The sequence below is a fragment of the Pseudophryne corroboree genome, chromosome 7 (genome assembly GCF_028390025.1).
Source record: "Pseudophryne corroboree isolate aPseCor3 chromosome 7, aPseCor3.hap2, whole genome shotgun sequence".
Lineage (NCBI taxonomy): Eukaryota > Metazoa > Chordata > Amphibia > Anura > Myobatrachidae > Pseudophryne > Pseudophryne corroboree.
Genome location: NC_086450.1, coordinates 450,154,955 through 450,181,616, shown reverse-complemented (window position 1 = coordinate 450,181,616; position 26,662 = coordinate 450,154,955). Strand labels below are relative to the sequence as shown.

The 26,662-nt window shown below is 48.5% G+C and overlaps 1 protein-coding gene across 5 annotated transcripts in view; it reads right to left on the bottom strand.

The window, feature by feature from the left end:
* Positions 1-26,662, bottom strand: part of SEPTIN12 (septin 12) — a 331,103-nt gene that overhangs the window by 36,002 nt on the left and 268,439 nt on the right. For all 5 annotated transcript variants that reach the window (XR_010182135.1, XM_063935047.1, XM_063935046.1 and 2 more), the window contains 6 exons: positions 6,811-6,927; positions 6,364-6,445; positions 5,816-5,953; positions 4,464-4,581; positions 3,247-3,342; positions 523-619 (listed from right to left, as the gene is read on the bottom strand). Coding sequence is in view for 4 of the 5 variants with exons in the window: in XM_063935047.1 (XP_063791117.1) it covers positions 523-619; positions 3,247-3,342; positions 4,464-4,581; positions 5,816-5,953; positions 6,364-6,445; positions 6,811-6,927 (648 nt within the window). In the remaining variant the exon portion in view is untranslated. The remainder of the gene's footprint in view (positions 1-522; positions 620-3,246; positions 3,343-4,463; positions 4,582-5,815; positions 5,954-6,363; positions 6,446-6,810; positions 6,928-26,662) is intronic.

Below are 26,662 nucleotides of genomic sequence, written 5' to 3'. Positions count from 1 at the left end.
GTTGTGTCTTCCCCCTAGAAAGCTGTGACCCAGAATGCTCCAGCCTGTGCTGTAAGCGGCTGTTGTCCTGCTGGCACATTGCAGAGCAGGAGACATCTCTCTCCAGCACAGTACGATCCTGTCAGGAAGCAGCTGGAAGGCCTCTGTCATCACCCGCTCTCCCTGAGATCTGCATACAGGGATCTCTCAGTGATGGAGAACAGATGACAGGCTCCTCCCTACCTCAGTGTAAGCAGGAACCAGGGCTGGAGACTGGGATCCAGCTAATGGATGGCCTATACGAGGAGACATGTGGTATCCTCAACCATTAATCCACAGGTGTTAGGAGAAAAAGCAGCTTCCATACTGAATGCATGTGTCTACAGGGGTTCTGTTATACTAGCGGCCTAAGCCTGAATTCCAGGATAAAGCGGACTTCCAAATCCTGCAGATATCATTTAATGGATGGATTAACTGTGGAATTGCTGGGGAGCTGTAAACACTACAGAACACTTAGATGCATGCGAAGGGGAAACGTCTCACCTTCAATGATCCCCCACTTGGTTTTCCGGCCCAGAATCCTCCTGCCGTTGACATGATGCTCTTCGTCAGTCCCAACCACGGCAAAGGGAATCTTCTCCTGCAAGAGTGGAACACAGACTGTAACAAGGGCAAAGGTTGTTCTATTAAGTCTACATATTGGGCTGTGCCTCTCAGGCTAATGACGCGGCCTATGTATATTATATACCGCCTCACGTTTCTCCCATGAACTTCTAGCCATTTTGAAACATCGATCACATGGCATCCATATGCCGCTCTTCAGAAAATAAGAACATGTGACTTGTGAGTGCATGAATGGAAGTGCGGTGATTTGGTAACCAAGGACTGGTTGCTCCTTGGGGGTTATTCATAGATGGACGCAGATCTTGCTTCCCGCAACAAGATCTACGCCCATCTACTCATAGGGCAAGACCACCCAGAATGTGTGTGGCATCACCCTACGATGTGTCAGCAGTTTAATTGCAGACGCATAGATTTTAGGTCTACCTGAAAAATGCTCCCGATGCGACCCCCGTTTTACCCACAATGCTGTCAATCATGTGGCTGCAAGGAGAAGGGTCACACACGCGCACTGCGGCTGGTGCACATGCGCAGACCACCTGAATGCAGGCTACGTTCGGGCCCGAGTAGACCCCCTTATACCAGGGATATGAGCATAACCAAAAAAATATAAAAACAAAACAAAAACACACATTAAATACAAGTATGTGTCCTGTAAGAAGTCATTTTCCATAATATGAACTGGGGCTGTGTGTGGCATAATGTGAACTGGTGGGGCCTTGTTGCTTAATATGAACTGGGGGCACCTTGTGCCATAATGTGAACTGGAAGCAACGTGTGTTATCATGTGAACTGGAGGCACCGTGTGGTATAATGTGAACTGGGGGAACTGTGTGGCATAATATGAACTGGGGGCACCTTGTGTTATCATGTGAACTGGGGGCACCTTGTGTTATCATGTGAACTGGGGGCACTGTGTGGTATAATGTGAACTGGGGGAACTGTGTGGCATAATATGAACTGGGGGCACCTTGTGTTATCATGTGAACTGGGGGCACCTTGTGTCCTGTAAGAAGTAATTTTCCATAATATGAACTGGGGCTGTGTGTAGCATAATGTGAACTGGAGGCACCGTGTGGTATAATTTGAACTGGATGCACTTTGTGGCATAATGTGAACTGGAGGCACTGTGTTGTATAAGGTGAACTGGAGTCACTGTGTGGCATAATGTGAACTGGGGTAACTGTGTGGTATAAGGTGAACTGGAGGCACTGTGTGGCATAATGTGAACTGGGGGAACTGTGTGGTATATGAACTGGGGGCACGGTGTGGTATAATGTGAACTGGGGGCACCGTGTGGTATAATGTGAACTGGAGGCACCATGTGGTATAATGTGAACTGGAGGCACAGTGTGGCATAATGTGAACTGGGGGTACCATGTAGCATAATGTGATGCTCTGTATTGTATCATTTGAATTGGCGGTACTATATGGCATTATGTGAACTGGGGCACCGTGTGGTATAATGTGAACTGGGGGTACCTGGTGGCATAATGTGAACTGGGGGCACTGCAGAGTGTTCAACATATTTGTGGTGCTGGATGTATATTATTTTGGTAGTGGCCTACCACCATTTTGCTAGTTGCCCTGGGGCCCCCACAAACTGTAATCCAGACCTGCTGTGAAATGTTCAATTCCTAAACTTGTTTGCAATGATTTCTTTTGCTTTAGGATCCTTTATGTTGTCTAAATAAGTTACCCAGCTGAAATGCCAGATAGATGCAATGGAGGCTTTTTATGACACACAAAACTATTAAGGTATGGTGTGCAAATTTCCCTGGTGGGGGTTACGGTCGTTAGGTCGACACAACTTAGGTCGACACTCATTAGGTCGACCACTGAAGGTCGACAATGCCATTAGGTCGACATGCATTAGGCCGACATGGCCGTAGGGCGACATGAGTTTTTCACATTTTTTTTCATTTTTTTGATTATTTCATACTTAACGATCCACGTGGACTATGACTGAAATGGTAATCTGTGCTGAGCGAAGCGGTAGCGGAGCAAGGCACCTTGCCCGAAGTATGGCGAGCACTAATTGGGGTTCCCCGTCACTTAACGGAGAAAACAACATCAAAAACAGTCAAAAACCTCATGTTGACCTTTTGACCTGTCGACCTAGTACATGTCGACCTATTGTCCCTGTCGACCTTCCATTGTTGACCTAATGACTTTCGACCTAAATTGTGTCTATCCAACGACCCATACCCCTTGGTGGTATGACACACTGATTTTGTGCACACCTTTGTTTGTACTGAAGTACAAGGGATGCAGATTAACAAAGTAAAGTCCACCCATAACCCACACACAGCAGAGGCAGACATTTTGTGGACTGAGAAACCCCCCCCAAGAGGCTGAAAATGCAGTCAAACAATTCACTACGGACATTACTGAGGCACGAGGCACAACGTTCTGTGTGAACTGATGAGCTGATCATCGGCTCAGTGACTGACCTCTGGGTTCTTTTCTCCTGCTAGACAGTGTTTATAGTGTAGCTGTTGCAGGCACATAGTGGAGGCCGCCATATTGTGCCTCATGCTGGGTGATGTACTGTAGCAATGTCCTAGCGAACTGAATATGGGCGATCCCCATAAATGTCTGCCTCCAGCTGTGCACAATAGCAGCTAATGATTGACAGCTGCTTACCCGTATTTTGTCGTTGAGTAATGCCTCTGTGGGGTCTTCATCCAGCTCCGGCTGAGGGTACACGCTGATTCCGTGGGTCTGCAGGTCCTTCCTTATCTACAGAAGACAGGAGAAAGCATCATGGTTTATGTGGCAACTTTCACTTCATAGTTGGTTTTCAGGCGAGGCGGATGAGTAGGTGACAGGTAAAAACATGTTGAGAAAAAATCTTTCTAGTTTGACGATATGGGGGAAAATTTACTAAGGTGGGAGATTTTTAGAACTGGTGATGTTGCCCATAGCAACCAATCAGATTATATCTATTATCTGCTAGAAGCAGCTAATTAAATGTTAAGTAGAATCTGATTGGTTGCCATGGGCAACATCACCAGTTCTAAAAATCTCCCACCTTAGTAAATTTACCCCATGGAATCACTCCAATGAGATCTACAGTATCTATATATCCATAGGTCCCTAGCTGGAGACTACTAAGATCCGAGTTCCACTAGGCCTAGACTGTTTGAATGGATGGAGTGCAGCTCACTAGAGAGTTTCCCCTGATTGCATGGACCTAACACTTGATCACACTTGACCTTAGAAGGACGTTAGATGAGTAAATATACAGTATTTCTTAGTAGGACTTGACACCAGAAAGACTTAGGGCTTAAATATATAGACATTGATGGAAACTTATTGCACCAGAAACATTTCCATCTCTTCTCTCAGCAGGGGACTAATATGCTAATGAGATTGCATTATATGCTAATTGACTTCTGGGCAGAACTCTGTCTTCCCACTGCATACCTCCCAACATGACCCTCTCCAGGAGGGACACAATGCTCTACTCCTGGACTTTCCTCTTACTGTATGATTGCTTGCACCTGTGCTGAAACACTTTTCTTATCCATGAACCGGTTCAAAACAGGTACCGGCAATCATAAATTAAGAGAAAAGTCCAGAAGCAAAGCATTGTGTCCCTCCTGGAGAGGGTCATGTTGGGAGGTATGCACCAGCATGTGGGGCGCGCTGGTTGCCAGAAACTTTCCTAGGTAAACAGACAGGGGAGACCAATGTTTTGCATTAAGCAACCATCGGTGTATAGATAGCTGAAAGCCCACTATTTCCCTGATAACAGCTACTCCTGTAAGAGTACTTGTCAGGAAACATTGGAACTTATTAAAAAACAGTGATATGACAACGGCACATCCTCTTTATCACAGCCGGAGCGCTCCACTTACCCTCTTTTTGAACTCTTCTCTCTCTTCCAATGTGAGCGTGTCGGCTTTTGCGATGACGGGCACCACATTGACGATGCGGCCTAGGCGTTTCATGAACTCCAGGTCCAGCGGTCTCAGCCTGAGAGTGCAGATGATAAATAGGAGCAAGAGAGGTCACTGACAACTGTTGTCTGAGAGCTACTGATACAGATACAGTGGGGAGGGTCTGGCTGAGCCTGTAATCACCTCTATGTGACAGAGTACAGAGGACAGCCTGGTATTAGCTGGGATTAGTAGTTGCAGGGGCTGTCATAATGGAGAGTGTCCACTAGGGGGATATCACTACGTGTTGTCATTATAAATATAGGCCAGTGTTTCGCAAACCCGGTCCTCGTGGCCCGCTCCCACTTCAGATACTAGGGATATCCATGTATGAGCACAGGTGGCTTAATTAATACCTCAGTCAGTTTGATTTATCCACCTGTGCTGAAGTAGGGCTATCCCTGATGCCTGGACTGCAAGTTTGGGAAACACTGGTGTAGACTTTATCACACTGCTGTCGTCACTAGTAATTGTGGTGTCTGATAGACCAGAGATTCCCAAACTTGGCCCTCAGGGCATCCTAACGGTCCAGGTTTTAAGGATAATCAAATTTGAGCGCAGGTGACTTAATTAGTATCTTAATTGATTTGATTTAATCATCTGTGCTCAGCCATGGATATCCTTAAAACCTGGACTGTAAGGGTGCCTTGTGGACTGAGTTTGGGAACCTCTATGATAGACTATTTATTGTTTTTAAGTTGTATATATACTGAATAAATGCTCACCCCTTTCTTGCTGAGGCTCAAACTGTCAGTACAGTTGTGTCCTCATACACACATGCTCAAGTAGGAATAAGTAGCCCCTCTCTGTGCACCTATAATGTACTCACCAGTGGGCAGTAGGTGGTGCACCTATAATGTGCTCACCAGTGGCCAGTAGGTGGTGCACCTATAATGTACTCACCAGTGGCCAGTAGGTGGTGCACCTATAATGTACTCACCAGTGGCCAATAAGTCATGCTCATATAAAGTACTCACCAGTGGCCATTAGGTGGCACACAATTATAATGTACTCACCAGTGGCCAGTAGGTGGTGCACCTATAATGTACTCACTAGTGGTCAGAAGGTGGTGCCCCGCTAAAGTGCTCACAGTTGGCCAATAGGTGGTGCACTTATAACTCACCAGTGGCCAGTAGGTGGTGCACCTATAATGTACTCACCAGTGGCCAGTAGGTGGTGCACCTATAATGTACTCACCAGTGGCCAGTAGGTGGTGCACCTATAATGTGCTTACCAGTAGATAGTAGGTGGCATGTCTATAATATACTCACCAGTGACCAGTAGGTGGGATGAAGTAGATGCAGCTGTGTATGCGCGAGTCTGGGATCCTACGCTTCCGATTGACGAGAATCTCCTCTCTCAGGTACTTCTCGTATTGCTCATGAATGTACTTGATGATTGGTTCCCAGCTGCAGAAACAGAATGAAGCAGAATACAGAAGGGGGTTCGTTACCTTAACTTCGCTTTATAATCTCTTAGGCTGATCTAGAACCCGGGTTACAATGACGTCACTATGCACTGCTCTCTTGCATCACCTAGAATCCAGATCTATCAGGGATTCTCCTGGTGGCTGCGGAACAGGCTGCAGTGACATCTCTCTTGCTAGCTCTAGAACCCTGGATACATTTTATCTTCCATCTATCTAGGGCTGGTCACTTTGAAATCAATGTCTGTTTTCTGCTGTTGCATCTAGAACTTGGATATTCTATTTTTCTCTGGATCGGGCAACACATTATTATCCCTCCCACAGTAGGACCCATAAGGACATAAAAATACATTACTATAAAATTCAGGGTAACAACAGTTTTGTTTTTTTTACCAGTTTTGATTATTGATCTGGTCTCCGAATCCCGGTGTGTCGATGACAGTGAGCCTCATCTCCATTCCCTTCTCCTCGACCACTGCAGGAGGAGATAGTAAGGGCGGTAAGTATCCTATGTGGTCTCGACCTAAGATGTCCATGCATTGTGAGGTCCAGACGGAACAGATGTGACCAGGACAAATCAGATTGGACCACGACTGTACATATGCATGGTCAACATTTGTCCTGTACTATGGTTATCATCCGAGCAGATTTACCAGCTGTCCCAGTCAACATCTGTACGGCCCTGAACGGACGCTGATTGGGATAGGCAATCTATTTGGGCACATATGGCCTGTGATTTGTGGCCAAATAGGTCTGAAACAACGCAATTGTCAGCATGTATAGACACCAAAGTTACTCCACCTAGATGGGGGCTGTTAATGGATACAGCGGAACTCTCACCCTGGCTGACAGCTTTCAGTTCCAATGTTTTGGGGATCCCGGCATCAGGAGATTTGCGAATCACCTTTGACTTGAACAGAGTGTTCACAAGGGTGGACTTGCCCAAACCGCTCTGGCCTGTGTATAGACAGAAGAATAGACAGAAGTTAGGAAACACAATATACTTCATTTAATATTTTTTCGGAATTTCTCAGTAAGAAGCTTTTGGCCTAGGGGTAACATGAACAAAAATACTGATAATTTAGGGCGTTGTGATTCAAGAAAGTTTTGGAACCAATGGTTTCATTACACTGCTGAGAGTGAGCCTACATACAGTGGGGCAAAAAAAGTATTTGGACAGCCACCGATTGTGCAAGTTGACCCACTTAAAAAGATGAGAGAGGTCTGTAATTACCATCATAGGTACACTTCAATTGTGAGAGACAGAATCTGAAAAAAAAAACCTGAAAATCACATTGTATGATTTTTAAACAATTTATTTGTATATTCTTGCAGAAAATAAAATATTTGGACAATCAAAAAGTTTAACTTGATACTTTGTAATATAACCTCGGTTGGCAATTACAGAGGTCAAATGTTTCCTGTAGTTCTTGACCAGGTTTGCACACACTGTAGCAGGTATTTTGGCCCACTCTTCCATGCAGATCTTCTCTAGATCTGTCATGTTTTGGGGCTGTCGCCGGGCAACATGGACTTTCAACTCCCTCCACAGATTTTCTATTGGGTTGAGGTCTGAAGACTGACTAGGCCACTCCAGGACCTTGAAATGCTTCTTACAGAGCCACTCCTAAGTTGCCCGGGCGGTGTGTTTGAGGTCATTGTCATGCTGGAAGACCCAGCCACATTCCATCTTCAATGCTCTTACTGAGGGAAGGAGGTTTTTGCCCAAAATCTCACGATACATGGCCCCATTCATCCTCTCTTTAATACGGATCAGTCATCCTGTCCCCTTTGCAGAAAAGCAGCCCCAAAGCAAGAGGTTTCCACCCCCATGCTTCACAGTGGGTATGGTGTTCTTGGGATGCCATTTATCATTCTTCTCCCTCCAAACACGGCGAGTGGAGTTTATACCAAAAAGTTCGATTTTGCTCTCATCTGACCACATTACATTCTCCCAATCCTCCTCTGGATCATCCAGATGCTCACTGGTGGGCCTGGACATGTGCTGGCTTAAGCAGGGTGACCTTTCGGGCGCTGCAGGATTCCAATCCATGACGGCGTAGTGCGTTTCTAATGGTAACCTTTGTGACTGTGGTCCCAGCTCTCTTGAGGTCATTGACCAGGTCCCCCCCGTGTAGTTCTGGGCCGATTCCTCACCATTCTCAAGATCATTGATACCCCACGAGGTGAGATCTTGCATGGAGCCCTAGGTCAAGGGAGATTGTCAGTGATCTTGTATTTATTCCAATTTTTTATAATTGCGCCAACAGTTGATCTCTTCTCACCAAGCTGCTTGCCTATTGTCGAGTAGCTCATCCCAGCCTTGTGCAGCTCTACAATTTTGTCCCTGGTGTCCTTAGACAGCTCTCTGGTCTTGGCCATGGTGGAGAGGTAGCAGTCTGACAGTTTGAGGGTGTGGACAGGTGTCTTTTATACAGATAACCAGTTCAAACAGGTGCCATTAATACAGGTAACAAGTGGGGGATAGAAGAGCTTCTTAAAGAAGAAGTAACAGGTCTGTGAGAGCCAGAAATCTTGCTGCTTGGTAGGTGTCCAAATATTTATTTTCCACAAGAATATACAAGTAAATTATTTAAAAAATCATACAATGCGATTTCCTGGTTTTTTCTTTCTTTCAGATTCTGTCTCTCACAGTTGAAGTGTACCTATGATGGAAATCACAGACCTCTCTCATCTTTTTAAGTGGGTCAACTCGCACAATTGGTGGCTGTCCAAATACTTTTTTGCCTCACTGCATGAGACGGGGGGATGTATTAAGCCTTGAGAATGGATGAAGAAGTGATAAAGCAGTGATAAGTGGAAGGTGATAACGCACCAGCCAATCAGCTCCTGTCATTTTTCAAAACCGTGGTGCGTTATCACCTTGCGCTTGTCACTGCTTTATCCTTTCTCCAGGCTTAATACATCTGCCCCAGGGTCTCAGCCCTGTACATTTACTGGGACCTGCTCAGCAGAGAAGCACGTGTGCAGCTGTCCTCTAAGTAACGTATTACACTTCACACACAACGCATTACACTTCACACACACACACACACACACACACGTGCCCACTGGCTTGTAAAAGCCAGGATCATTTCCAAGGCTGGGACAAAGGCCGGCACGCGCCCTGCGGCCAAAAATGATTACAGCCGGGAGTGTGCAGGGTTCCCCTCCACTGCAGCCAATGACACGTGTGCTCTCACACTGGCTGATTGTGATTGTGTCGGGGACTCCCAGCTGTAACCAGTTTGCGTTGGCTGCCTGTCATATGTGGGCGGGCTGTTTGTTTACTGTATTTGGAACTTTCCCACCCCTGGGATACAACTTATCAAGATAATAAATAATATATATATTGTACTGTACTTTTATGTAGTGAAGCAGGGGACGAGGGGTTGAGGGAGTTTTCTATTCAGTTAAAGTTTATTTTAAAATGGTGTGTGTCTTTGTTTTCCTCTTTTGGTGTGATGAGCAGAGCAGGGCCGTCTTAATGTATGGGCTTAATGAGCAGCTGCCCAAGGGACCCACAATTCTGGGTGCCTTTGCGCAGGGGCAGGTTGGGCTGTGGGCCGCTCTGATTGTGAATTATACCCAACCAGAACGGCCAGCATTCTCTACCTGCCACACAGTGAATGGTTGTCAGCATGTTGATTGATGGATGCCTGAAGCTATGCACCAATCAGAGTGCAGCATTCTCTATATGTCTCCCAGCCTGCAGCCAGAGAGTGAATGGCTGTCAGCTTGCCGACTGGTGGATGGTTGGAGCTATGCACCAATCAGAGCGCTGATAGCCATTCACTGTATGAAAGCATGTGAAGAGATGATGCGGGACGGCATTTTTCCCCCTTTGAATGGGTGGGTAGGGGCCTCAGTACATTGCTTTTCCCAGGGCCTACAGTGCTATTAAGACGGCCCTGGAGCAGAGACCACAATTTCAACTTCACATGTCACACTTTTATTATTCACTGCAACCCTTAGAGCCCAGGAAGCCTCAGGGAAGGGGGCATACTAGTTTTGCACCACCCGTCCAAAAAGAGGCACCAGCTGACCTTCCTGGGGCTGTTTTCACTGTGGTTTCCTTGTTATACTGTATTAGAAAAAGGCCCCGGATGTCTAGCACTGGAGCTGGCTCAAAATTTGGGGAGGGGTACACAACCCCCTTGTGCAAATATTGATTTAGTTTAAACAATGCACTGTGCATGGGAACCGTTTTATTTTATTAAAAGTATCAGCCCGCTGCACACTTGGAGAAGGACCCTTAGTACCATGTGATAAGGATCAGCCTGCTGCACACTTGGGGAAGGACCCTTAGTACCATATGATAAGGATCAGCCCGCTGCACACTTGGGGAAGGACCCTTAGTACCATATGATAAGTATCAGCCCGCTGCACACTTGGGGAAGGACCCTTAGTACCATATGATAAGTATCAGCCCACTGCACACTTGGGGAAGGACCCTTAGTACCATGTGATAAGCATCAGCCCGCTGCACACTTGGGGAAGGACCCATAGTACCATATGATAAGTATCAGCCCACTGCACACTTGGGGAAGGACCCTTAGTACCATATGATAAGTATCAGCCCGCTGCACACTTGGGGAAGGACCCTTAGTACCATATGATAAGTATCAGCCCACTGCACACTTGGGGATGGACCCTTAGTACCATGTGATAAGCATCAACCTGCTGCACACTTGGGGAAGGACCCTTAGTACCATGTGATAAGTATCAGCCCACTGCACACTTGGGGAAGGACTCTTAGTATCATATGATAAGTATCAGCCCGCTGCACACTTGGGGAAGGACCCTTAGTACCATATGATAAGGATCAGCCCGCTGCACACTTGGGGAAGGACCCTTAGTACCATATGATAAGGATCAGCCCGCTGCACACTTGGGGAAGGACCCATAGTACCATATGATAAGCATCAGCCCGCTGCACACTTGGGGAAGGACCCATAGTACCATATGATAAGCATCAGCCCGCTGCACACTTGGGGAAGAACCCTTAGTACCATGTGATAAGCATCAGCCCGCTGCACACTTGGGGAAGGACCCTTAGTACCATATGATAAGGATCAGCCCGCTGCACACTTGGGGAAGGACCCTTAGTACCATATGATAAGGATCAGCCCGCTGCACACTAGGGGAAGGACCCTTAGTACCATATGATAAGGATCAGCCCGCTGCACACTTGGGGAAGGACCCTTAGTACCATATGATAAGGATCAGCCCGCTGCACACTTGGGGAAGGACCCTTAGTACCATATGATAAGGATCAGCCCGCTGCACACTTGGGGAAGGACCCATAGTACCATATGATAAGGATCAGCCCGCTGCACACTTGGGGAAGGACCCTTAGTACCATATGATAAGCATCAGCCCGCTGCACACTTGGGGAAGGACCCTTAGTACCATATGATAAGTATCAGCCCGCTGCACACTTGGGGAAGGACCCATAGTACTATATGATAGATGTTTAAAAGCGTGCACATAACTTTCAAGTGGAGCATCTTCCAGCAGCACAACAACATATCATTATAAATAATGTAATAATAGTTCCCTAGTAAGGGGCAGGAGGAAGAGACACAGCTGTATCCGAAGGAGAAGCACATTTAAATCTGATCAGAGGAACAGAAAAATAAGAATTTACTTACCGATAATTCTATTTCTCGGAGTCCGTAGTGGATGCTGGGGTTCCTGAAAGGACCATGGGGAATAGCGGCTCCGCAGGAGACAGGGCACAAAAAGTAAAGCTTTAGGATCAGGTGGTGTGCACTGGCTCCTCCCCCTATGACCCTCCTCCAAGCCTCAGTTAGATACTGTGCCCGGACGAGCGTACACAATAAGGAAGGATTTATGAATCCCGGGTAAGACTCATACCAGCCACACCAATCACACTGTACAACCTGTGATCTGAACCCAGTTAACAGTATGATAACAGCGGAGCCTCTGAAAAGATGGCTCACAACAATAATAACCCGATTTTTGTAACTATGTACAAGTAATGCAGATAATCCGCACTTGGGATGGGCGCCCAGCATCCACTACGGACTCCGAGAAATAGAATTATCGGTAAGTAAATTCTTATTTTCTCTATCGTCCTAGTGGATGCTGGGGTTCCTGAAAGGACCATGGGGATTATACCAAAGCTCCCAAACGGGCGGGAGAGTGCGGATGACTCTGCAGCACCGAATGAGAGAACTCCAGGTCCTCCTTAGCCAGGGTATCAAATTTGTAGGATTTTACAAACGTGTTTGCCCCTGACTAAATAGCCGCTCGGCAAAGTTGTAAAGCCGAGACCCCTCGGGCAGCCGCCCAAGATGAGCCCACCTTCCTTGTGGAATGGGCATTTACATATTTTGGCTGTGGCAGGCCAGCCACAGAATGTGCAAGCTGAATTGTATTACACATCCAACTAGCAAAAGTCTGCTTAAAAGCAAGAGCACCCAGTTTGTTGGGTGCATACAGGATAACAGCAAGTCAGTTTTCCTGACTCCAGCCGTCCTGGAACCTATATTTTCAGGGCCCTGACCACATCTAGCAACTTGGAGTCCTCCAAGTCCCTAGTAGGCGCAAGACACCACAATAAGCTGGTTCAGGTGAAACACTGACACCACCTTAGGGAGAGAACTGGGGACGAGTCCGCAGCTCTGCCCTGTCCGAATGGACAAACAGATATGGGCTTTTTTGAGAAAAAAACCACCAATTTGATACTCGCCTGGTCCAGGCCAGGTCCAAGAGCATGTTCACTTTTCATGTGAGATGCTTCAAATCCACAGATTTGACTGGTTTTAAACCAATGTGTTTTGAGGAATCCCAGAACTACGTTGAGATCCCACAGTGCCACTGGAGGCACAAAAGGGGGTTGTATATGCAATACTCCCTTGACAAACTTCTGGACTTCAGGAACTGAAGCCAATTCTTTCTGGAAGAAAAATCGACAGGGCCGAAATTTGAACCTTAATGGACCCCAATTTGAGGCCCATAGACACTCCTGTTTGCAAGAAATGCAGGAATCGACCGAGTTGAAATTTCTTCGTGGGGCCTTCCTGGCCTCACACCACGCAACATATTTTCGCCACATGTGGTGATAATGTTGTGCGGTCACCTCCTTTCTGGCTTTGACCAGGGTAGGAATGACCTCTTCCTGAATGCCTTTTCCCTTAGGATCCGGCGTTCCACCGCCATGCCGTCAAACGCAGCTGCGGTAAGTCTTGGAACAGACATGGTACTTGCTGAAACAAGTCCCTTCTTAGCGGCAGAGGCCATAAGTCCTCTGTGAGCATCTCTTGAAGTTCCGGGTACCAAGTCCTTCTTGGCCAATCCGGAGCCATGAGTATAGTTCTTACTCCTCTACGTCTTATAATTCTCAGTACCTTAGGTATGAAAAGCAGAGGATGGAACACATACACCGACTGGTACACCCACGGTGTTACCAGAACGTCCACAGCTATTGCCTGAGGGTCTCTTAACCTGGCGCAATACCTGTCCCGTTTTTTGTTCAGACGGGACGCCATCATGTCCACCTTTGGTAATTCCCAACGGTTTACAATTATGTGGAAAACTTCCCCATGAAGTTCCCACTCTGCCGGGTGGAGGTCGTGCCTACTGAGGAAGTCTGCTTCCCAGTTTCCATTCCCGGAATGAAACACTGCTGACAGTGCTATCACATGATTTTCCGCCCAGCGAAAAGTCCTTGCAGTGCCACTGCCCTCCTGCTTCTTGTGCCGCCCTGTCTATTTACGTGGGCGACTGCCGTGATGTTTTATCCCACTGGATCAATACCGGCTGACCTTGAAGCAGAGGTCTTGCTAAGCTTAGAGCATTATAAATTTACCCTTAGCTATATTTATGTGGAGAAAAATCTCCAGACTTGATCACACTCCCTGGAAATTTTTTTCTTGTGTGACTGCTCCCCAGCCTCTCGGGCTGGCCTCCGTGGTCACCAACATCCAAAACTGAATGCCGAATCTGCGGCCCTCTAGAAGATGAGCACTCTGTAACCACCACAGGAGGGACACCCTTGTCCTTGGATATAGGGTTATCCGCTGATGCATCTGAAGATGCGATCCGGACCATTTGTCCAGCAGATCCCACTGAAAAGTTCTTGCATGAAATCTGCCGACTGGAATTGCTTCGAAGGAAGTCACCATTTTTTTACCATGGCCCTTGTGCAATGATGCACTGATTTTAGGAGGTTCCTGACTAGCTCGGATAACTCCCTGGCTTTCTCTTCCGGGAGAAACACCTTTTTTTTTTGGACTGTGTCCAGAATCATCCCTAAGCACAGGAGACTTGTTGTCGGGATCAGCTGCGATTTTGGAATCTTTAGAATCCACCCCTGCTGTTGTAACAGTATCCGAGATAGTGCTACTCCGACCTCCAACTGTTCCCTGGACTTTGCCCTTATCAGGAGATCGTCCAAGTAAGGGATAATTAAGACGCCTTTTCTTCGAAGAAGAACCATCATTTCGGCCATTACCTTGGTAAAGACCCGGGGTGCCGTAGACAATCCAAACGGCAGCGTCTGAAACTGATAGTGACAGTTCTGTACCACGAACCTGAGGTACCCTTAGTGATAAGGGCAAATTTGGGACATGGAGGTAAGCATCCCTGATGTCTCGGGACACCAGATAGTCCCCTTCTTCCCGGTTCGTTATCACTGCTCTGAGTGACTCCATCTTGATTTGAACCTTTGTAAGTGTTCAAATTTTTTTAGATTTAGAATAGGTCTCACCTAGCCTTCTGGCTTCAGTACCACAATATAGTGTGGAATAATACCCCTTTTCTTGTTGTAGGAGGGGTAATTTAATTATCACCTGCTGGGAATACAGCTCGTGAATTTTTTCCCATACTGCCTCCTTGTCGGAGGGAGACCTTGGTAAAGCAGCCTTCAGGAGCCTGCGCAGGGGAACGTCTCGACATTCCAAACTGTACCCCTGGGATACTACTTGTAGGATCCAGGGGTCCTGTACGGTCTCAGCGTCATGCTGAGAGCTTGTCAGAAGCGGTGGAACGCTTCTGTTCCTGGGAATGGGCTGCCTGCTGCAGTCTTCTTCCCTTTCCTCTATCCCTGGGCAGATATGACTCTTATAGGGACGAAAGGACTGAAGCTGAAAAGACGGTGTCTTTTTCTGCAGAGATGTGACTTAGGGTAAAAACGGTGGATTTTCCAGCAGTTGCCGTGGCCACCAGGTCCGATGGACCGACCCCAAATAACTCCTCTTCCTTTATACGGCAATACACCTTTGTGCCGTTTGGAATCTGCATCACCTGACCACTGTCGTGTCCATAAACATCTTCTGGCAGATATGGACATCGCACTTACTCTTGATGCCAGAGTGCAAATATCCCTCTGTGCATCTCGCATATATAGAAATACATCCTTTAAATGCTCTATAGTCAATAAAATACTGTCCCTGTCAAGGGTATCAATATTTTTAGTCAGGGAATCCGACCAAGCCACCCCAGCTCTGCACATCCAGGCTGAGGCGATCGCTGGTCGCAGTATAACACCAGTATGTGTGTATATACTTTTTATGATATTTTTCCAGCCTCCTGTCAGCTGGCTCCTTGAGGACGGCCCTATCTATAGACGGTACCGCCACTTGTTCTGATAAGCGTGTGAGCGCCTTATCCACCCTAAGGGGTGTTTCCCAACGCGCCCTAACTTCTGGCGGGAAAGGGTATACCGCCCATATTTTCTATCGGGGGGAACCCACGCATCATCACACACTTCATTTAATTTATCTGATTCAGGAAAAACTACGGTAGTTTTTTCACATCCCACATAATACCCTCTTTTGTGGTACTTGTAGTATCAGAAATATGTAACACCTCCTTCATTGCCCTTAACGTGTGGCCCTAATAAGGAATACGTTTGTTTATTCACCGTCGACACTGGATTCAGTGTCCCTGTCTGTGTCGACCGACTAAAGTAAACGGGCGTTTTAAAACCCTTGACGGTGTTTTTGAGACGTCTGGACCGGTACTAATTGTTTGTCGGCCGTCTCATGTCGTCAACCGACCTTGGCGCGTGTTGACATTATCACGTAATTCCCTAAATAAGCCATCCATTCCGGTGTCGACTCCCTAGAGAGTGACATCACCATTACAGGCAATTGCTCCGCCTCCTCACCAACATCGTCCTCATACATGTCGACACACACGTACCGACACACAGCACACACACAGGGAATGCTCTGATAGAGGACAGGACCCACTAGCCCTTTGGAGAGACAGAGGGAGAGTTTGCCAGCACACACCAAAAACGCTATAATTATATAGGGACAACCTTATATAAGTGTTTTCCCTTATAGCATCTTTTTTATATATTTCTAACGCCAAATTAGTGCCCCCCCTCTCTGTTTTAACCCTGTTTCTGTAGTGCAGTGCAGGGGAGAGCCTGGGAGCCTTCCCTCCAGCCTTTCTGTGAGGGAAAATGGCGCTGTGTGCTGAGGAGATAGGCCCCGCCCCTTTTTCGGCGGCCTCGTCTCCCGCTCTTAACGGATTCTGGCAGGGGTTAAATATCTCCATATAGCCCCCGGAGGCTATATGTGAGGTATTTTTAGCCAAAAAAGGTTTTCATTTGCCTCCCAGGGCGCCCCCCTCCCAGCGCCCTGCACCCTCAGTGACTGCCGTGTGAAGTGTGCTGAGAGGAAAATGGCGCACAGCTGCAGTGCTGTGCGCTACCTTAAGAAGACTGAGGAGTCTTCTGCCGCCGATTCTGGACCTCTTCTCGTTTCAGCATCTGCAAGGGGGCCGGCGGCGAGGCTCCGGTGACCATCCAGGCTGTACCTGTGATCGTCCCTCTGGAGCTAATGTCCAGTAGCCAAGAAGCCAATCCATCCTGCACGCAGGTGAGTTCACTTCTTCTCCCCTAAGTCCCTCGTTGCAGTGATCCTGTTGCCAGCAGGACTCACTGTAAAATAAAAAACCTAAGCTAAACTTTTCTAAGCAGCTCTTTAGGAGAGCCACCTAGATTGCACCCTTCTCGGCCGGGCACAAAAATCTAACTGAGGCTTGGAGGAGGGTCATAGGGGGAGGAGCCAGTGCACACCACCTGATCCTAAAGCTTTACTTTTTGTGCCCTGTCTCCTGCGGAGCCGCTATTCCCCATGGTCCTTTCAGGAACCCCAGCATCCACTAGGACGATAGAGAAATAAGAATTTACTCACCGGTAATTCTATTTCTCGTAGTCCGTAGTGGATGCTGGGGACTCCGTAAGGATCATGGGGAATAGACGGGCTCCGCAGGAGACTGGGCACTCTAAAAGAAAGATTAGGTACTATCTGGTGTGCACTGGCTCCTCCCTCTATGCCCCTCCTCCAGACCTCAGTTAGGGAAACTGTGCCCGGAAGAGCTGACACTACAAGGAAAGGATTTGGAATCCAGGGTAAGACTCATACCAGCCACACCAATCACACCGTATAACTTGTGATAACCATACCCAGTTAACAGTATGAACAACAACTGAGCCTCAATCAACGGATGGCTCATAACAATAACCCTTTAGTAAGCAATAACTATATACACGTATTGCAGAAGAAGTCCGCACTTGGGACGGGCGCCCAGCATCCACTACGGACTACGAGAAATAGAATTACCGGTGAGTAAATTCTTATTTTCTCTGACGTCCTAGTGGATGCTGGGGACTCCGTAAGGACCATGGGGATTATACCAAAGCTCCCAACCGGGCGGGAGAGTGCGGACGACTCTGCAGCACCGAATGAGCAAACTCAAGGTCCTCCTCAGCCAGGGTATCAAACTTGTAGAACTTAGCAAATGTGTTTGAACCGGACCAAGTAGCAGCTCGGCAAAGCTGTAAAGCCGAGACCCCTCGGGCAGCCGCCCAAGAAGAGCCCACCTTCCTTGTGGAATGGGCTTTTACTGATTTTGGATGCGGCAATCCAGCCGCAGAGTGAGCCAGCTGAATCGTGCTACAGATCCAGCGAGCAATAGTCTGCTTCGAAGCAGGAGCGCCAATCTTGTTGGGTGCATACAGAATAAACAGCGAGTCAGACCTTCTGACACCCGCCGTTCTGGAAACATAAATTTTCAACGCCCGGACTACGTCCAGCAACTTGGAATCCTCCAAGTCCCTAGTAGCCGCAGGCACCACAATAGGTTGGTTCAAATGAAACGATGATACCACCTTAGGGAGAAATTGGGGACGAGTCCTCAATTCTGCCCTGTCCATATGGAAGATCAGATAGGGGCTTTTACATGACAAAGCCGCCAATTCTGACACACGCCTAGCCGAAGCTAAGGCCAATAGCATGACCACTTTCCACGTGAGATATTTTAGCTCCACGGTCTTAAGTGGCTCAAACCAGTGGGATTTCAGGAAATCCAACACAACGTTAAGATCCCAAGGTGCCACTGGTGGCACAAAAGGAGGCTGAATATGCAGCACTCCCTTTACAAACGTCTGAACCTCAGGCAGTGAAGCCAGTTCTTTTTGAAAGAAAATGGATAGGGCCGAGATCTGAACCTTTATGGACCCTAATTTGAGGCCCATAGTCACACCTGACTGTAGGAAATGCAGAAAACGACCCAACTGGAGGTCCTCTGTAGGGGCCTTCCTGGCCTCACACCAAGCAACATATTTCCGCCATATGCGGTGATAATGCTTTGCTGTCACATCCTTCCTAGCTCTTATCAGCGTAGGAATTACTTCATCCGGTATACTCTTTTCCGCTAGGATCCGGCGTTCAACCGCCATGCCGTAAAACGCAGCCGCGGTAAGTCTTGGAACAGACAGGGCCCCTGCTGCAACAGGTCCTGTCTGAGAGGCAGAGGCCATGGGTCCTCTGTGACCATCTCTTGAAGTTCTGGGTACCAAGTCCTTCTTGGCCAATCCGGAACAATGAGTATTGTTCTCACTCCTCTTTTTCTTACTATTCTCAGTACCTTGTGTATGAGAGGAAGAGGAGGAAACACATATACCGACTGGAACACCCACGGAGTTACCAGTGCGTCCACAGCTATCGCCTGAGGGTCCCTTGACCTGGCGCAATACTTTTTAACTTTTTGTTTAGGCGGGACGCCATCATGTCCACCTGTGGCCGTTCCCACCGATTTGCAATCTGCTCGAAGACTTCTTGATGAAGTCCCCACTCTCCCGGGTGGAGGTTGTGCCTGCTGAGGAAGTCTGCTTCCCGGTTGTCCACTCCCGGAATGAACACTGCTGACAGTGCTTGTACGTGATTCTCCGCCCAACGAAGAATCCTTGTGGCTTCCGCCATCGCCACCCTGCTTCTTGTGCCGCCCTGTCGGTTTACATGGGCGACTGCCGTGATGTTGTCTGACTGAATCAGCACTGGTTGGTCTCGAAGCAGGGGCTCCGCTTGACTCAGGGCGTTGTATATGGCCCTTAATTCCAGTATGTTTATGTGCAGACGAGTCTCCTGACTTGAGCACAGCCCCTGGAAGTTTCTTCCCTGAGTGACTGCCCCCCATCCGCGGAGGCTTGCATCCGTGGTCACCAGGACCCAGTCCTGTATGCCGAACCTGCGGCCCTCGAGAAGATGAGCACTCTGCAGCCACCACAGAAGAGACACCCTGGCCCTCGGGGACAGGGTGATCAGCCGATGCATCTGAAGATGCGATCCGGACCACTTGTCCAACAGATCCCACTGAAAGATCCTGGCATGGAACCTGCCGAAAAGGAATGGCTTCGTATGACGCTACCATCTTTCCCAGGACTCGCGTGCAGTGACGCGCCGACACCTGCTTTGGTTTCAGGAGATCCCTGACCATGGTCACTAACTCCTGAGCCTTCTCCTCCGGGAGAAATACCTTCTTCTGTTCTGTGTCCAGAATCATGCCCAGGAAGGGCAGACGCGTCGTAGGAATCAGCTGCGACTTTGGAATATTCAGAATCCAGCCGTGCCGTAGCAACACTTCCTGAGAGTGCGCTACGCTGACCAACAACTGCTCTCTGGACCTCGCCTTTATGAGGAGATCGTCCAAGTACGGGATAACTGTAACTCCTTGCTTCCGGAGAAGTACCATCATCTCCGCCATTACCTTGGTAAAGACTCTCGGTGCCGTGGATAGACCAAACGGCAACGTCTGGAATTGGTAATGACAGTCCTGTACCACAAACCTGAGGTACTCCTGGTGAGGCGGATAAATGGGGACATGCAAGTACGCAACCTTGATGTCCAGAGATACCATAAAATCCCCCTCTTCCAGGCTGGCAATGACCGCTCTGAGCGATTCCATTTTGAACCTGAACTTTTTCATGTAAATGTTCAAGGATTTTAAATTTAGAATGGGACTTACCGAACCGTCCGGTTTCGGTACCACAAACAGTGTGGAATAGTAACCCCTTCCCTGCTGAAGGGGGGGTACCATTATTATCACTTGCTGGAGGTACAGCTTGTGAATAGCCGTCAGGACTATCTCCCTCCCCGTGGGAGAAGCTGGCAAGGCGGATTTTAGGTAACGGTGAGGGGGCGTCAATTCGAATTCCAGCTTGTATCCCTGAGATACAATTTGTATAGCCCAAGGATCCACTTGTGAGCGAACCCACTGGTTGCAGAAATTTCGGAGACGTGCCCCCACCGCTCCTAGCTCCGCCTGTGGAGCCCCAGTGTCATGCGGTGGACTTAGTGGAAGCAGGGGAGGACTTTTGTTCCTGAGAACTGGCTGCATGGTGCAGCTTCTTTCCTCTTGCCTCTGGCAAGAAAGGATGCACCTCTGACTCTCTTGCTTTTTTGAGAACGAAAGGACTGCATTTGGTAATACGGTGCTTTCTTAGGCTGTGAGGAAACCTGTCGCAAGAAAGTCGACTTTCCAGCTGTCGCTGTGGATACGAGGTCCGAGAGACCGTCCCCAAACAATTCCTCACCCTTATAAGGCAAAACCTCCATGTGTTTTTTAGAGTCGGCATCCCCTGTCCATTGCCGAGTCCATAAGACGCTCCTGGCAGAAATGGACATTGCATTTATTCGAGAGCCCAGCAGGCAAATGTCCCTCTGGGCATCCCGCATATATAAGACGACGTCTTTAATATGGCTAAGTGTTAGCAATACGGTATCCCTGTCCAGGGTATCCAACCCCTCTGACAGAGTATCTTTCCATGCTGCAACAGCACTGCACATCCAAGCTGAAGCAATAGCCGGTCTCAGTAGAGTACCAGAGTGTGTATACACTGACTTCAAGATACCTTCCTGCTTCCTATCCGCAGGTTCCTTTAGGGCGGCCGTATCCTGAGACGGCAGGGCCACTCTTTTAGATAAGCGCGTCAGGGCCTTGTCAACCCTAGGGGAGGATTCCCAGCGTAACCTATCCGTTGGCGGGAAAGGGTACGCCATTAGTATTCTCTTGGGAATCACCACTTTCTTATCAGGGGAAGACCACGCTTCTTCACATAACTCATTTAATTCATGTGACGGGGGAAAAGTCACTGGCTGCTTTTTCTCCCCAAACATATTTACCCTCTTGTCAGGGACAGGGTCAGCCTCTGAAATGTGTAATACATTTTTCATTGCAATAATCATGTATCGGATGGCCTTAGTCATTTTGGGCTGTAATAGTGCCTCATCCTCGTCGACGCTGGAGTCGGACTCCGTGTCGACATCTGTGTCAACCAACTGAGATTAGTGGGCGTTTTTGAGACGCTGACGGCCTCTGAGGCGCCTGGGCAGGCCCGGGTTGAGAGCCCGGCTGTCCCCCGGCAGCAACATAATCAAATCTACATATCCATCCAATCAGGTGTCGGCACCGACGGGGGCGACACCACATTTATCTGCACTTGCTCCGCCTCCACGTAACCCTCCTCATCAAACATGTCGACACATCCGTACCGACACACAGCACACACACAGGGAATGCTCTGACTGAGGACAGGACCCCACAAGGTCTTTGGGGAGACAGAGAAAGAGTATGCCAGCACACACCACAGCGCTATATACACAGGGATACACACTACCAGAAGTGAATTTTTCCCAATAGCTGCTGTATCAATACACCTTTTGCCTAAATTTATGTGCCCCCCCTCTCTTTTTACCCTCTTAGTGCCAGGAGACTGCAGGGGAGAGCCTGGGGAGCGTCCTTCCAGCCGAGCTGTGAAGAGAAATGGCGCTGGTGTGCTGAGGAAGAAGGCCCCGCCCCCTCAGCGGCGGACTTCTGTCCCGCTGTTTCTGACTAAAAAATGGTGGGGGTTTCACACATATACAGTCACAGACTGTATTATGTGTCATTTTTATGCCAAAGGTATTCTTATTGCTGCCCAGGGCGCCCCCCCCCCCCCCCAGCGCCCTGCACCCTACTGTGACCGGAGTGTGTGGTGTGCAGTGGGAGCAATGGCGCACAGCTGCGGTGCTGTGCGCTACCTTAATGAAGACAGGAGTCTTCAGCCGCCGATTTCATCACCAACTTCTGATCTTCTGGCTCTGCGAGGGGGACGGCGGCGCGGCTCCGGGAACGGACGACCGAGGACCTTTGCCTGTGTTCGAACCCTCTGGAGCTAATGGTGTCCAGTAGCCTAAGAAGCACAACCTAGCTGTGAACAGGTACGTTTGCTTCTCTCCCCTCGGTCCCACGTAGCAGTGAGTCTGTTGCCAGCAGATCTCACTGAAAATAAAAAACCTAACATTACTTTCTTTACTAGCCGGCTCAGGAGAGCCCACTAGGTGCATCCAGCTCTGGCCGGGCACAGATTCTAACTGAGGTCTGGAGGAGGGGCATAGAGGGAGGAGCCAGTGCACACCAGATAGTACCTAATCTTTCTTTTAGAGTGCCCAGTCTCCTGCGGAGCCCGTCTATTCCCCATGGTCCTTACGGAGTCCCCAGCATCCACTAGGACGTCAGAGAAAGACAATGATTAACACAAGCGTGGGAGAGGTCTGTCACGCAGTGTAACAGCGTCTGGACTGTATATGCAGCAGACATCAAGGGCTTAAGGGCCCCATACACTACAACGATATGTCTGAGGCTGAAGTCGGAGGCGATTTCCCTTGAACTCTCCCGGGAGTGGTTCCATACGATTCCGTACAATTTGGTAAATTTTTCATGCAATATATCTTATGCAATCCCAGCCATGCCTGCGAGAACCGACATATCACGAGTGCAGCACTAACGATCTAGGGGAGCCGATCCGACCCTCACGGGAACGCGCATCGGATCAGATCAGAAACACATCCAAAATGCCCGATTTCACCCGATATATCGGCCCGAATGCCCGGAATTGGATGAAATCGGGCATTATCGTTCTAGTGTATGGGGCCCTTTAGACACAGAGAATGCAATAAATCTGTAATCTGACAGTGTAATATCGAATACAAAAAACACGTGGATCCAACAATCAATCGGTGGGGAGGGGGCAGATAGAGTGGGATGGGGCAGCAGGCAGTAAATTAGTAATACTGCAGATAGTAATACTGGGGATAGGATAGGTGAAAGCTGGAAGGGCATGCTGAGACTTGTGGTTCCACAAGGACTGCAGCAGCACCACAGGTTGCCATGCTCTGCTCTCAGAAGTGCTAAGACACGTTACCTCAGCTGAAGTCTGAAGTTTAAGGCCATGTCTGAGAATCCTGTGACGCGCAGTGCGGCCCCCTGGAGAGGTGTAATACTTCCACAGGTAATACATGTGACCATGCTGTGTGCCTGCACCTCACTCCCGAAAGACTCAGCACGTCGGTACCGAGTGTTATGTGCCAGTGCCGTATATAAATAGAACGCTCCGCACAGAACAGCTGACACTGTCAGAGCCAGAAATAACAATGAAAAACAGGAACGCAGCTCACACTGCCAGTTCTGGGATTAGGGTGTGCAAATATCACCGGATCTAGAAAGATTACGCTGACATAACTAAAATCATTCAGTGCACTCTCGGCCTGATTCGGATTTGTATGCAAATCCGGTGGTTTACGTACAAATCCGATGTTTGGGGAACTGCACCTGTGCAGAATGGGGCTTGTTATATCGCAGCCCACCCATAGACGCAGCATGATTGATATGTGTGTGGCCCTGGTTTTGTAAGCCCAGGGCCTGCATTGTCAGATGCAGAATTCCTGGACACGGTTGTCCGGATCCAACGGCCAGTCTAAGTTTCGGCTTACATAGACCGGCCGAGGTCTGATGCAGCAACCTTAGGCGCAGCACTCGGATCTCACAGATGCATGCAGGAGCCGTCCACATCCTACAGACGCCACCTGCTGCACTTGCAGTTTATTTGTACGGAATTGCACATCCGCTACCCAGCACCTGAGCAATACATTACAAATCAGAATCAGGCCAATGTCTTACTGCCATTACATTATGGTGAGCAATGGGTGGCCCTCAAAAGGCTCATTTGTGGCCCTCCTGACAGAAAGATTGCTGTGCAGTAAAACAGCTTGTATAGCCAGTTAGTGTGTGATTGGGTGGTGATGTCACAGTGGGCGCAGCGCAGTCACACAGTCTATGTAGCAGGTTAGTGTGTCACTGGATGGTGATGTCACAGAGTGAGTGCAGCGCCGTCACAGAGTCTATGTAGCAGGTTAGGGTGTAATTGGATGGTGCTGTCACAGTGAGCGTACTGCAGTCACACAATCGATGTAGCAGGTTAGTGTGTGATTGGATGGTGATGTCACAGTGCAATCACACCGTCTATGTAGCAGGATAGTGTGTGATTGGATGGTGGTGTCACAGTGAACGCAGTGTAGTCACACAGTCTAAGTAGCAGGTTAGTGTGTGATTGGATGGTGATGTCAAAGAGTGAGCGCGGTGCAGTCACACAGTATATGTAGCAAGTTAGTGTGTGACTGGATGGTGATGTCACAGTGGGCACAGGGCAGTCACACAGTCTAAGTAGCAGGTTAGTGTGTCACTGGATGGTGATATCAAAAGGTGAGTGCAGTGCAGTCACAGAATCTATGTAGCAGGTTAGTGTGTGATTGGATGGTGATGTCACAGTGCGCACAGTGTAGTCACACAGTCTATGTAGCAGGTTAGTGTGTGATTGGAGGGTGATGTCACAGAGTGAGCCCAGCGCAACCACACAGTCTAAGTAGCAGGTTATAGTGTGTGATTGGATGGTGATGTCACAGACTGAGCGCAGAGCAGTCACACAGTCTCTGTAGCAGGTTAGTGTGTCACTGGATGGTGATGTCACAAGGTGAGTGCAGCGCAGTCAGACAGTCTATGTAGCAGGTTATGGTGTGACTGGATGATGTCACGGTGAGTCCAGCGCAGTTACACAGTCTGTGTAGCAGGTTAGGGTGTGATTGGATGGTGGTGTCACAGTGAGCGTAGTGCAGTCACAGAATCTATGTAGCAGGTTAGTGTGTGATTGGATGGTGATGTCACAGTGGCACAGTGCAATCACACAGTCTATGTAGCAGGTTAGTGTGTGATTGGATGGTGATGTCTCAGTGAGCGCAGGGCAATCACACAGTCTAAGTAGCAGGTTAGTGTGTGATTGGATGGTGATGTCACGGTGAGTGCAGAGTGGTCACACAGTCTGTGTAGCAGGTTAGTGTGTGATTGGATGGTGATGTCACAGAGTGAGCGCAGCGCAATCACACAGTCTGTGTAGCAGGTTAGTGTGTGACTGGATGGTGATGTCACAGAGTGAGCGCAGTGCAGTCGGACAGTATATGTAGCAGGTTAGTGTGTGATTGGATGGTGGTGTCACAGTGAGCACAGCACTTTCACACAGTCTATGTAGCAGGTTAGTGTGTGACTGTATGGTGATGTCACAGTGGGCACAGCGCAGTCAGACAGTCTATGTAGCAGGTTAGTGTGTGATTGGATGGTGATGTCTCAGTGAGCGCAGCGCAATCACACAGTCTAAGTAGCAGGTTAGTGTGTGATTGGATGGTGATGTAACAGTGAGCCTAGAGGGGTCACACAGTCTGTGTAGTAGGTTAGTGTGTGATTGGATGATGTCACAGAGTGAGTGCAGTGCAGTCACACAGTCTATGTAGCAGGTTATTGTGTGATTGGATGGTGATGTCACAGAATGAGGGCAGCGCAGTCATACAGTCTATGTAGCAGGTTAGTGTGTGATTACATGGTGGTGTCATAGTGAGCGCTGTGTAGTCACACAGTTTAAGGGGCAGGTAAGAGTGTGATTGGATGGTGATGTCACAGAGTGAGTGCAGTGCAGTCACAGAGTCTATGTAGCCGGATAGTGTGTGATTGGGTGGTGGTGTCACAGACTGAGCGCAGAGCAGTCACACAGTCTGTGTAGCAGGTTAGTGTGTCACTGGATGGTGATGTCACAAGGTGAGTTCAGCGCACTCAGACAGTCTATATGTAGCAGGCTATGGTGTGGTTGGATGATGTCACAGAGTGAGTGCAGTGCAGTCACAGAGTCTATGTAGCTGGTTAGGGTGTGATTGGATTATGTCACGGTGAGTCCAGCGCAGTTACACAGTCTGTGTAGCATGTTAGTGTGTGATTGGATGGTGGTGTCACAGTGAGCGCAGTGTAGTCACACAGTCTAAGTGGCAGGTAAGAGTGTGATTGGATGGTGATGTCACAGAGTGAGTGCAGTGCAGTCACAGAGTCTATGTAGCTGGTTAGTGTGTGATTGGATGATGTCACGGTGATTCCAGTGCAGTTACACAGTCTGTGTAGCATGTTAGTGTGTGATTGGATGGTGGTGTCACAGTGAGCGCAGTGTAGTCACACAGTCTAAGTGGCAGGTAAGAGTGTGATTGGATGGTGATGTCACAGAGTGAGTGCAGTGCAG